We start from the raw sequence: 12,756 nt of genomic DNA, 5'->3' as shown, positions 1-12,756 counted from the left end.
TTCTTGAGGAAAACGCTATGTTCTTAAAAATATTATGAAGATTGTTCTTAACATTTTGTGATTTACAAAACTAAATCTGGATAAGAAAAATACCACATGTGACGATTTCCTACAATTGGTAAAGAGAGGGTTAAATCATATTTTCTATTAGGTACACATAATCGATTTATTATGTATGAGCAGCACTACTGGTGTGTCATCGAGAAAGAGAGGTAACGTATATGTATAGACTTATACAACGAGATATTCAACGAGCATCTTTCTGCCTGCAAAACTAAAGGTTCTAAGCCAACGATTATTTAAGTCAAGATAGTTATAGACCTAAAGTTGTGTCAACCCTAATAATAATAATAATAACAACAACAACAACAACAACAACAATAATAATAATAATAATAATAATAATAATAATAATAATAATAATAATAATAATAATAATAATAATAAGGAGGAGGAAGAGGAGGAGGAGAAGAAGAAGAAGAAGAAGAAGAAGAAGAAGAAGAAGAAGAAGAAGAAGAAGAAGAAGAAGAAGAAGAAGAAGAAGAAGAAGAAGAAGAAGAAGAAGAAGAATGAAGTTTATCTATATTGCGCTAATCCCGTTGTAAAACAATATTGCCCGGAAGATAGAGGAACACGATAGTCTTCTGAGGAAACCGGCGGGAACAACTTGGGGTGCTGATCAGGCGCTCCCGAGGACATTCGCCCTGGAACTATGCTATTCCACCGCGGAGTATTGCGCTCCATCCAGTGTGAGGTAGCAGCAAGAATGTTGAGAGAGCAGAAGTCAAACCATGCCCAAAGAATTAGGCCCGGCAATGGCAGTAATCCATCCATGTAAGAAAGGCCTCAAAGATATGAACAAGTGTGTATGAAACGGTGCCAGACATAGCAAGAATGGAAAATACAAGGGAACCCCCCCCCCCCCCCCCCCCCCCCAAAAAAAAAAAAAAAAATCAGTCTTCATCATCGATCTTACACTAGTGCCTGCTTCCTATTTTTTCAATTTGATATTTTCAAAAATAAAAATGGAGCTACTCAAGTGGCTTTCTCCTAGTTCTCTGGTGTGCAATATTGGTGTTGTTTGATGCAAGCGATGGTTCACAAGGTAAAACGCTTACCCTTGTGAAGAATCTAGGAATTAAAATTGTCCCAACTATCGGGAACCTCTGTGGTGTAATGGGAGCACGTCTGATCGGTAATCAGGCGGTCTGAGGTTCGTTTCCTAGTCGAGACGATTTTTTTTAGATGTTTTTTTATTTATTAAATTTGTCATTCTTGCGTTTTTTTGCCTAGCACCATTTCATGCATAATTTAGATCTCTATTTTACACAGGTGCCTGCTCCCTATTTTCTCAATTTGATAGTTTCAAACAGAAAGGCCTCAAAACGTTCCTTTTTGATAATTGCCTGTAGTAAATAAATATCAGTTAATGTTATTATCGTTTGTTCATCATAATATACTACCTTTGTATACGTACTTTTATGTTTTTGTGCATTTTTGTGTATCTGTGTCAATGTGTATCATCATTATCATCATTGTTTTACATAAAAGTGGCACGTGAAGCTATCAGAATTTGTGTGTAAATCAACAGTAATCAATCAACTTTCAATATACAAAAGCTGCAACGATAATTAACGTTCCTGATTAAACGTATTCTTTGTTCTGAGCATTCGAGATGCGTAAATATCAGTTAATGTTATTATCGTTTGTTCATCATAATATACTACCTTTGTGTACGTAATTGTATGTGTTTGTGCATGTATGTGTATCTGTGTCAATGTGCAGATCATTATCGTCATTGTTTTACACAAAAGTGGCACGTAAAGCTATCTATTTTTGTGTGTAAATCAACAATGATCAACTTTCAATACACAACAGCTGCAGTGAAAATAGACGTTCCTGATCAAACTTATTCTTTGTTCTGACCATTCCAGTTCAGGTGCGTGTAACATCATAATTTTATAATCCAGATCACAACATCATTCTATTGAAGTCATTGTTTCTTCGGGGATATCGGATTAAAAGATTTTTAAAGTGAGCATTGTTTTTTTTTAATGATATATATTCTTCTAGATTTTTATATAGGTTGAATCATTGTTTTCACTCATTTCAAAATTTAGCATTCGATTAATGTTATGTTCACGTTGAAAATGTGAATTTGTTTCTTTTTATTTTCCTTCCCCTGTTTATTCTAAATAATTTATTTTGAAATGATAAAAACTTGTGACGTTGTCCTTTCTTCCCCTGCAATCTTCTTATCATGCGCGCTATAAAATAAGTTTATCAATTATTCTACAGCATACATATAAATAGTACGTTGTCTCTGTCCGAAAAAAAATTAGTAATATCGCCTATCAGGCGTTGTGTAACGTCCTAAATGTTAAGTGTTGCTGTTGGCCAGCGACCCATTGTAAAGCGCTATGAGCACGTTTAGTGGATATTGCGCTCAATAAAAACTCAAGTTTTTTGGGGTTTTTTTTTTTTTTTTTTTGTTATCTTTTCTTTAGCTTTTTAAAAAGTTATTTAATTGTTTTGTTGTTTTTGTTTGTTTTTTTTTTTTTGTTTGTTTTTGCCAAGATAGGGGTCATTTTAATCGATCGATATTTGAAGGACGAGCTTTACAGTAAAAAAATGTAACCCGGTTTTTTTTAGACTACGACAGTTCTTCACTGAGCGAGTTAGGCTACGTTAGTTTGGTCGTAAATTATTCTGCGTCATTATTTATAACATTCACATTCGATCCACTTTTTTAGCAATGACTATGAAAAATGTTTTTTTCTCCTTTTGAGGAAAATTTTAGTCTGAAATCAAAGACCTATCTCCACTGAGTAAAAATGTTTTCGAATTTTGAAAATCCATTCATAAATAATTAAGTTATGCAGTTTCAAAGGTGTCATTTATTTGGATGACCCGCAAAGAGTAAAAAAACGCGAAAATATGGGACGCTTTCTCGGCCTTTTTCTTCGACCTTTGGTTGCATCTTGCGTAATAAGTGGATTAAAAGATTGAAAGTTGGCAATTTTATGGCAAATTTGATAGAGAATATGATGAAAACATTAGAAGAGTTCTAACTTATATAATTTTAGAGCTGGATGGTATATAACACACACACACACACACACAGAGAGAGAGAGAGAGAGAGAGAGAGAGAGAGAGAGAGAGAGAGAGAGAGAGAAATTAGTACAACACACACACAGAAATATATTAAGAAATGAGTATATAACACACACATACACACATACACAGAGAGAAGAGAGAGAGAGAGAGAGAGAGAGAGAGAGAGAGAGAGAGAGAGAGAGAGAGAGAGAGAGAGGGGGGGGGGTGAGAGGTTGCGTACATAAACGAAAGAAATATAGAAGGAAAAGAGAAATTGGACAAGTGGACAAAAGTTACTGATGGAACGTGACTTGGAACACAATAATTAAACCCATGCTGAGATTGTAGATCATATTGCAATCGAAAACTTTTAACATTATAATTTCTTAAATTCTTGTAAATTAAACAGTCAAATTATCAGCTGTTTATTGAACCCAAACGCGATGACAGACGATAAACACCCCTCTGCCAGTGAGACCGCGCAGACAATTTGACTCGTCATGAACTTTAAAACGAGGTCAACCAATCAGAAAGCGCTTTGCCACGACCCGCTCAGCCGCTCAGTTTGGTGCCAAATCGTTTTGAACTTGTGATTCGGGCTGTAGGGGGTGGCAAAATGGATTTGTCTTTTACGAATGAAGAGCAAATTAGGATGGTGTTTTGTAAAATACGGGAAAAGTACTCGTCATATTCATATAAAATTTCACAACCAAAAAGAAGAAATGTTCATGTATTACCTTGTCAGCGACAAAACCTACGCGCCCGGTAGTTTTAGAAATATTTTACTCCAAAGAGTCAAAATCTATTTTTAACGGTCTTCTGGTAATCGCACGATTTTGTCGCTTGACATTATCTAAAATGACCTTTTTTCTGTGTGTCAAATTTCAGTCATATTCATCGATAAACAGCGTCGTAATTAATTTTTTAAAAATAGTATATACGAAACGGCTTCGTCCCATATTTTGTCGCGAATTTGGGCTTTTCGTGAGCGAAAAAGAGGCCCAAAGATTTGTGCGGGATAGTCATTGCTAACTTTTACGATTGAAGCAACTTATAAAATTGTAGTCTATTCCATCAGGCAAGATTTATTTTGTATGAGGTTTTTCTGTTTGTATTGTATTGTTTTGTTTTTGATTTGATTTTTATTGCGGGGGATGGGTCAATTGGCTGATCACTCGCAAAGAAACCGAGATCAATTCCGGGTTCAGTCGTGATATTCTTCTGAACCCCACCCATGCCGATCAATCTGTGATTGGGTAGCTGAGTCTGTTAGATCTGGAGGAAAGTATACGATAAACTGCCGTCCTATCCAAGGGTAACAGACAATTGGTATTACCCGTTTCACGCTAGACAAACTAGGATAAACTCCGGCTCTTTTGGGCCTGATTGTTCTGAGGTCGGGTATACTTTTTGTTTTGCTTTTTTTAGCTTTTGTTGTTGTTTTTATCTAAGAAATATGTATTTTTTTGACACATCAACTCATAATCTGTTTTATGTCGGGGTGTCTCAGGTGCCAAGAAATGACTATAAAGTTAAATACAATCGGGACATACGAAATTATACGTTTTGACACTCTTGCTTTTTGGAATTCCGGACGTGTTCACAGCAGCTTTCGAGTGTGCGATGGGAACAAAGTTCGAATTAAAAACCACAAGAGTGTAAGAAATATTGTATTTCTACCCCTAAATCGATTCCTATTTCGTCATCTTTGAATAAAAGTCATCTTCAAAAACATGTAAATGATACTTTTTTTAAAAATCTGATTTTTAGTTAATTACAACGATTTATCATCTGACGTCACAAATTATTATTGTAAACATGATATCATCACTCGTTACTGTTTAGAGAGAGGGTAGAATAATTTATTTTCTGTCATTTTAAACAACAATAAAGATAGCATTTATGCCAATACAATTCTTTATACAGGTTATTATCCCTATAAAAAAATCCCAGCATGACTTCCATAGCTGTTGTTGGGTTTCTGTTGCTTGCCTTGAGTATCCAAGACATAGGTAAGTCATGGGTATCAAATACTAGACATTAATTTTAGCGGGCAGAATTGTGCGAGTTAGCCAATTTGTTTTTATTTAAATAGCAAAAGAAAAGAGAGAGAGAGATGGAGGGAGAGAAAGAAAGAGAGAGAGATTGAGGGAGAGAAAGAAAGAAAGAGAGAGAGAGAAAGAAAGAGAGAGAGATTGAGGGAGAGAAAGAAAGAGAGAGAGAGAGAGAATTTTATGGTGAGAATTATAACATTTCGATTAGCTCACTCTCGTACGAATACACAGGATAACTGAAAGTCATAATTTGAAACATATTATCGTATAAATATGGAAGTTTGTTGATCGTAGAGAGAACGAAGATAATTTTGACCACAGCTGCAATCTTCTATACATTTCATTTTCCCTTATACCATCAGTTTAATTCAATGAATGATTTTGGTTTGTTTCTTGTTTTGGTTTTATTTATTTTTTCCTCTTCTTTTTTTCCAAAGCTGAGGGTGCATGCAATATTACTGAGAAATCTCGAATAACTCGTTTATGGCTGGTAATTATTTTTTTCCTGAATCAAATTATTCACAGAAATATTATTTGATTTAAATGATTATTTAACCAATTAACATCTGTACTCTGGAAAAAAAATAAACACTTGCGAAGTTCCAGGTTTGAGCATATATGCCAAGGTAAGGGTCATTTAAATCGATCGATATTTGAAGAACCCGTTTTCTTGTCAATTTTTAAATACATGACTATTATTCAGAGCACGACACTTAACTGGTTAAATAGCTTGTAAGCAAGGGGCGGTGTCAGGAGGGGGTAAAAAGAGAAAGAAGAGAGTTAAGCAAATCCACAGATGCCTTCTACAAGATCGCTTGGTAGGCCTTCCGAAAGCTCCTCGTGCTAAGGGAAACAACTCAAATATTTCCTCAACTAACCCAAAGACAAAATAAAACCTAATAACTTTAACTAACCCTAATAGAAAAAACAAACACCCTAGCACCATTACTAAGACTTATAACTAACCCTAATAGAAAAGAAATCCTCAGACTTCGAGCTAACCCTAATAGATAAAAAAACAAACCTAGGACTGCTTTGCACTACCTTTCAATATTTCATACACAAAATGGTGGCCGAGAACCAAAACAATGGTCAGATCCATGGTGAAAATACAAATTGAAAGAGATGGTTGACCGAGGACCTTTCGGAAGGCCTCTTGATCGTTTGTTAGAAACGTGTACTTATTTGCAGATCTGATAGCCAAAATTAAAGGGTCCATTTTTGTAATGGAAAAAATACAATCAAAACATCGCAAAATATTGTCTATTACAGCAATTTGAATCACGCCTGTAATTGTGTCCGGTTATCAGACTTGCTAAGGTGTGCATCTAGCTTGCGAGAATTGGTGGGGCTTCCTTTTTTCTCACTAAAATAATATTTCTTCGTGGTGGAAAGTACTTTGCAATGGATTAACGTCCTATCCAAAGTTTAACAAGCAATTGCTATTCTCCGTTCCACGTTATAGAAACCGCGATAAACTCCGGCTTCATATGTCCAAGACTCTAACGGACCACTAGTCTTCTTGCATTGTACTTTTATCCACTAAACGTGCTCAAATCGCTTTACAAAGAGTCCTTGACCAACAGCAACACGTAGCATAAAGAACGGGACATTACGCCTATTAAGCGATAATACCATTTTTCCCGACAGTGAAAACGCTGTTAACTTCTATGTATGTACGCATTTTACAAATGATTATGGTGAGAGAATGTGAGTAAAGAATCTTTTCCAAGGATTTAACTATGAGCCGAGCGAGGCTCGAACTTAAGACATAAGTCAAATATCTAATGGTATTTTCAGACCTCATTAGTCGTCAAATTATCTTGGTTTCAGGAAGGTGAGTTCAAGCTCAAGGATAAATGCACACAGACAATGGTGTGTAACAGCGGACAGTGGGTTCAGGGCGCATCTTACAGTTGTCCCAGTGGCACGAAGTGTATTACTCATATCAAGGCGAATCCTCTTGATAACTGGGATGAATGTATTGGTAAGATTTTAATTACTATTTTCAATTTTTTTAAATTAAAAAATTATCAATAAAGTAGTCATTATGATTTTGTTTTCAAAAACTGGAGTTTTGCACCAACAAAAAAAAAAGGAAAACAAAACCAAAAAACGATACATCACTTCCCAAATTCTTACGACCTTCCAATTTGCAACAAACCTCTGCTACGGTCGACTTGAGTTGAGCTGTATTTTTAGTGCCAGTGCTTTATTCACTAACTTGTGCTTAAACAAGTGTTTGTCTTTCTTAATCATACTCCAAAATTAAAAAGGCTGAATTTGTCTCAAAATTTGGCAAAATTTGTCATAGAGTTGCCACAATATTATATCTGAACATTGTCGGAATACTTCTACACCAACTTTGGAAAAACATTAGATTTGTGAGAGAACGTTTGTAAATGGGAAGAAAGATTGAGCCTTTCGATTATTTATCTCTTTAAAATATGGCTAATTTGGCTTATTGTGTAGCAATTGTCATTAAGATATCGGACATCTATAAATACACCTTTTGTCAACAGAAATACAATGAAGCAATTAAGCTAGCGCAAGCTGGCATGCTCAAGGCTCAAGGACTCGAAAACGTTATCGCCAAGTTACCACCAAGGTATGAAGAAGCATACCACTCCACTTTACCACGTTCCCCCTGAACAATGGAATTTAAATTATGTTATAACGTTGACAATTGAATTATGGATTTTGTTATTTTTATATATTACATTTTCTCTTATACCACCAGTTTTATTCGTTTATTATTTATTTTTTCGGTTGTTTTCTTTTCGTTAATTTCCCACAGATAAGAACACGTGTACAAACCCCTCTGGAAGTCATGTTTGGAAGGTAAGCATTTCCTCCCCCTCCCTTTTTTTTTAATTCATAGAAATATTTTTTTTGTTTCGATTTGTTTCCATGGACACCTCTTTTCTTGAATTTCTGATATTTGTTTTGAAATTTGATCGTTTGTTATTATATTTTTTTGGTGTTTATTTTTTGGGAAATGTCCAAATTTGAACTTGCCTTACCGGGAATTTTTTACTAGAACTGTGAAGTCCCGGTATTCGATCATGGGGCACCGATCTTAGGAATCGCCAGGTTTTTTTTTTCTCGCACCAGATATATTGCTAAAACATCATAGCAGTATGATTAATCATATGAAGACAAATAGATCCACTTATAAGTAATGGAAAGATAGGCAATCCCTTGGACCAAATCAATAATATATTTTTGAGGCTACCAAGAGACGTCTGAGGAATACCAACTGCCTAGCAGACTGATGGACGAAGAGTTTTATGGTGTAACTTATCCACTGTTAGCGTTCCAGTATAAATGATTATCATTCATCATTATTTTTAGCCATTCATTAGTAAAATATTAATCTGAAAAATGTAGGTGCAGGCAGCGTTCTCAAAAATAACTCCAAAAATGTGTCAGGTGTTTATAAAATAGTGCCAACTAAAGCGGAAAAAAGTACAAGGAAATAGCATCCAAAAAAAAACAGTGTGCCTAAATGGGAATCAAACTTCAGACATCCTGATTACTGGCAGTAATCAGGTCTGAGTTTCCATCCCCAGTTAAGCAGACTGATTATTTTAAGATGAACTATTCCTTAATATTTCCCATTACTTTTCCTGGTACTGTTTCATGTAAATCTTTTCAGATAAAAACAAAAACAAACAAAAAACACCAAAAAAATTGAGCTTTTATATAGTGCAATATCCACTTAACATGCTCAAAGCGCTATACAAATGGTCCCTGACTAACAGCAACGTGTAGAATGTGACATGCGGCTGTTAGGCGATATTACAAATTTTTTTCCGACAAAGACAACACCGTTGACGACCAGGTACTCATTTTACACCTGGGTACGGTGAAAGAGACTTTTACATCAGTCAAATGTTTTTATAGTGTTTTCCGATCTCACTGGTATCAATAAATTATCTTGTTTTCAGGAGGGTGACTACTGGATCACAGATAAATGCACACAGAAAATGTATTGTAAAAAAGGACAGTGGCAACCGAAACAAAATTTCAAATGTTCTGATGTATATGATTCCGATATGAAGTGTGTTACTCGCAATGAGACAAACAATCTTCTTGATAATTATGATTTGTGTGTTGGTAAGCTTTAAAATTCTATTAATTTCTTTTTCCAACTGACAACAAAACATTATCTTGAGCTCTTCCCAATTGATTTTGTTACCAACTAGTATTCTAGGCTTATGACATGTGGAATGTAAAAAATAGAAAGCAAAATCGTAGATGTTACCTCGTTGTTCCAAAAATAAAAACATACGTCTTCCGTTTTAACGTGAAAAAATAAATGTAATCTGTAACTCTGTTGGAATTTGTTCAATTCGTGTGGAAATAAAATGCAAATATCAAATTTAATTTTTTAAATACGGAAAATAGAACGTTGAAATTGAAAATGTTTATAATTGGATTCAATAGTCTGATGTCACGTCGCCAAGCAACGTGGTTCTAAACAAAGAAAAGCGGTACTTTATATTCTTCATGCTGGCTAGAACGTTTCATATGTCATGTGATTAGAATGTATAAAAGTCAAAATAAGTTCATATTTATAATGTTTTCCTCCTCTGGATACACTTTTAAGCTCGTCGGAGAAATACTTCATAAGGGCGTCCGCCATTGTCCCGATAGTTTAGATCCAGTTACTAAGTTACCATGCGTCATTACGAGGGAAGTGACGTCATGACTGTTGAAGCCTATTGGGAGGAGACGACGTGTACATGTAATAATATAATATTATGTAGGTCTTACATCCAAGTGCAGTTATGGGCCTACTTTAACATTGTTGTAAAGTACAATATTTTGCGTCATTTATTTTTTGAGTTTTCCGTTACAACAATGAGCTCATTATTAATTGGGATATCAGACCTACAAATTAGTACATGGGGAGGAAAAGTTATGACGTTAGATGATTTGCTCTTTATATGTGGATAAGTTCATCTTATTGAAGAATCTATTCTCTTTTTTATAAACCCTTTCCTTACCAACTATAGGAAAATCGTCACATTCGTAACAATACAACCAACCTTGTTCGTATTAAAATTTCTTTTGTAGGTTACATCATAAAATTTCAAGAAAATGAACAGTGTGTTGTAGAGCATGTTTTGTTAAAAAAAGTATGTGTCGCAAAACCTTTACCGCTATTGTGTTTGAGTGATAAAAAATCTATTATTTTTGTTTGTTGGGTGTGAAGTTTTGGTGAAAACCCTGAAAATGGATGGTAAGGAGAGGGTTAAATAAAAAATCTGATATCCCAGTTGTCAACAGCTTTAAAAACCCGTGATCTAGCCCATGCCAATAATTAGAGACATCAAGTCCCGTTTTTATGAGCACGAACTAGCGCTTAGTCTCTGACTTTAGTCAAGGACTTGAAAAAATCGGATTTTATGTGAGCTGAGCTGAACCAAGCAAGTCCCAGACTAAAATCACGGCACCTTCGGACTAAGTTTGGCCAAGTTTTAGTCATTAATTAGCTAAGACCAACTCCAAGCTTGGTCCGAGACAAGTTACTGGGATACATCTTAGCGTCGACTAGCAGCTATTTTTAGATTGAGAGAGGTTCGATTCAACCTGGAAAATACGTCCATACCAATGACAGAGGCAAAAAGTGTTTTGTTGCTATTGACAGTGGCTTAACCCTCTCCTTACCAACTACAGGAAAATCGTCACATTCGTTACGATACAACCAACATTTTTCTTATTCAAATTTCTCTTGTACATCATAAAAGTTAAAGAAAATGAACAGTGTGTTGTAGTGCATGTTTTGCTAAAGAAATAATGTATCGCAAGAACTTACTGCTATTGTGTTGAGTAATCAAATATATTTTATTTGTGTTAGTTGGGTGTGAAGGTTTGGGGAAAATCCTGAAAATGGCTGGTAAGGAGAGAGTTTAAAAACTGTAAGATAAGTGCAAATAGTCAAATTACACATCTTTGCCAGTAAAAACTTTTTTAAAACGTAGTCTAATCGGGCTTGCGAGTTGCAAGTGAACGGAGACTCAAAGTCGAAGGGGTTCGCTTCAAAGAACAACAAAACAAAAATTGATAGAAAGTATATTCGAAACAAAAGTTATTATGTTGGTCTTGCAACTGACTGAAATGTGATTCATCAGATCACACTTTCTGTATCATTTGTTTGATTTGTTGGGGGGGGGGGGGGGGGATTGGGTTCAATTTGTTTGAGTTTCAATAAAACTTTCATTGGCCTAAATATAGAATTGACAGTCGACCATGGACATCATTTCTGAGTTCGAGCCTCGCTCGGTGCATAGTTGAGTCATTGGAATAGGCTCTTTACTCACATTCTCTCGCCGCACTCAGGTGTAAAATGAGTACCTGGCCGCTAACAGCGTTGTCTCTGTCCAGAAAAAATATAATCTCGCCTAACAGGCGTCAGTCATGTCTCGCACTACGTTGCACGTGTTACTGTTGGTCATGGACCCTTTGTAAAGCGCTTTGAGCACACTTAGTGGATATTGCTCTATATACAACCTCAATCATAAGCTCAATTATTGTAGTCTGGTCAGTCGACAGTCAATATCACGTGATTTGATTCATCATGGCAAAAGTAAGTTCAAAGATGAAACGGAACGAAATATTATCTCTACCTAGTTCGTTGCTAATTTTTTCCTTGTAAATCTTTTGCACTGCAAGTATGAAGGCTGATATCTTACCTGCCATAGTGAACAAGAGAGCTTGATGTTGTCAGCACAAAATAGCCGAATTAGTCACAGTCCTTACAATGCCTTCAAGGCATGAGCCTAGAAAACGTTATTAATATTCGATTTTTAGTCACTTTGCTTTGGCTTAAAACTAGCAAGTCATTAACTAGACTAGTAAATAACCAAATCTAGTCTGTCTACATAAAATTTGGCCCAAGCCTAATATTCTTGGCGATATTATATTCAATCTTCCAGCATCTCAATCGTCTGGCTTTATACCGATTTGAAATAATGGGTGACTTTGGGTCACTTATACGACTTACAGTGTGACAATAGTATATGTTGGGGTGAGCTATATGCTGGAAATTGACTTTATATGCATTAACTTGATACTTAGGTGAAGTTTATAGAGAATTTTAGGAACATATATTGTTGCTTAAAGTGCTAAAAACTAAAATGCCATATTTCGTGTCAGTTGAATGTTAAAATCACTTTTTGTATTTAATTTGAACCAACATGACACAGGACTGAGACAATGGATTATTTTTAACAAAATTTATTGACAAGCAAGAACGACATGACACTTTCAAATTAATGAGGTAAAAGGGGGCGGGGGTCATATCAGTATCAGCTCCTGAAACATGAGGTTGTATGAAAATAGAGATTTGTTTATTGTAGAAAGGAAGAACATAATTTGGTAACAGTAACAGCAGCAATCTCCTAAACATTCCATTTTTTCTAATGCCAACCGTTCTATTTATTTCATTGAAGGCCTTTTTTTGGTTGTTGGTATTTTTTTTGGTTTTGTTTGTTTTCTTTTCAAAGATTCACTCAGTTGTTCTACCCCATCTGGAACTCGTATTTTTATGGTAAGTGATTGACTTTTATATTCATATAAATATCCTGCGGCTATGTGG

The 12,756-nt window shown here is 35.3% G+C and overlaps 1 protein-coding gene across 1 annotated transcript in view; it reads left to right on the top strand.

The window, feature by feature from the left end:
* Nucleotides 1-1,927: 1,927 nt before the first annotated feature.
* Nucleotides 1,928-12,756, top strand: part of LOC144966703 (zonadhesin-like) — a 39,159-nt gene continuing 28,330 nt past the window's right edge. Inside the window, exons 1-7 of the mRNA XM_078903468.1 lie at nt 1,928-2,034; nt 5,023-5,108; nt 5,588-5,640; nt 6,984-7,137; nt 7,948-7,991; nt 9,101-9,269; nt 12,665-12,708. Of these exons, the coding sequence (XP_078759594.1) occupies nt 5,051-5,108; nt 5,588-5,640; nt 6,984-7,137; nt 7,948-7,991; nt 9,101-9,269; nt 12,665-12,708 (522 nt within the window). The 5' untranslated portion in view covers nt 1,928-2,034; nt 5,023-5,050. The remainder of the gene's footprint in view (nt 2,035-5,022; nt 5,109-5,587; nt 5,641-6,983; nt 7,138-7,947; nt 7,992-9,100; nt 9,270-12,664; nt 12,709-12,756) is intronic.

Source organism: Berghia stephanieae, chromosome 2, assembly GCF_034508935.2.
Source record: "Berghia stephanieae isolate SIO BIC M18660-M18661 chromosome 2, UCSD_Bste_1.3, whole genome shotgun sequence".
Taxonomy (NCBI): domain Eukaryota; kingdom Metazoa; phylum Mollusca; class Gastropoda; order Nudibranchia; family Aeolidiidae; genus Berghia; species Berghia stephanieae.
The sequence above is the reverse complement of the archived record's forward strand: the minus strand, read 5'-3'. Positions and strand labels throughout refer to the sequence as shown.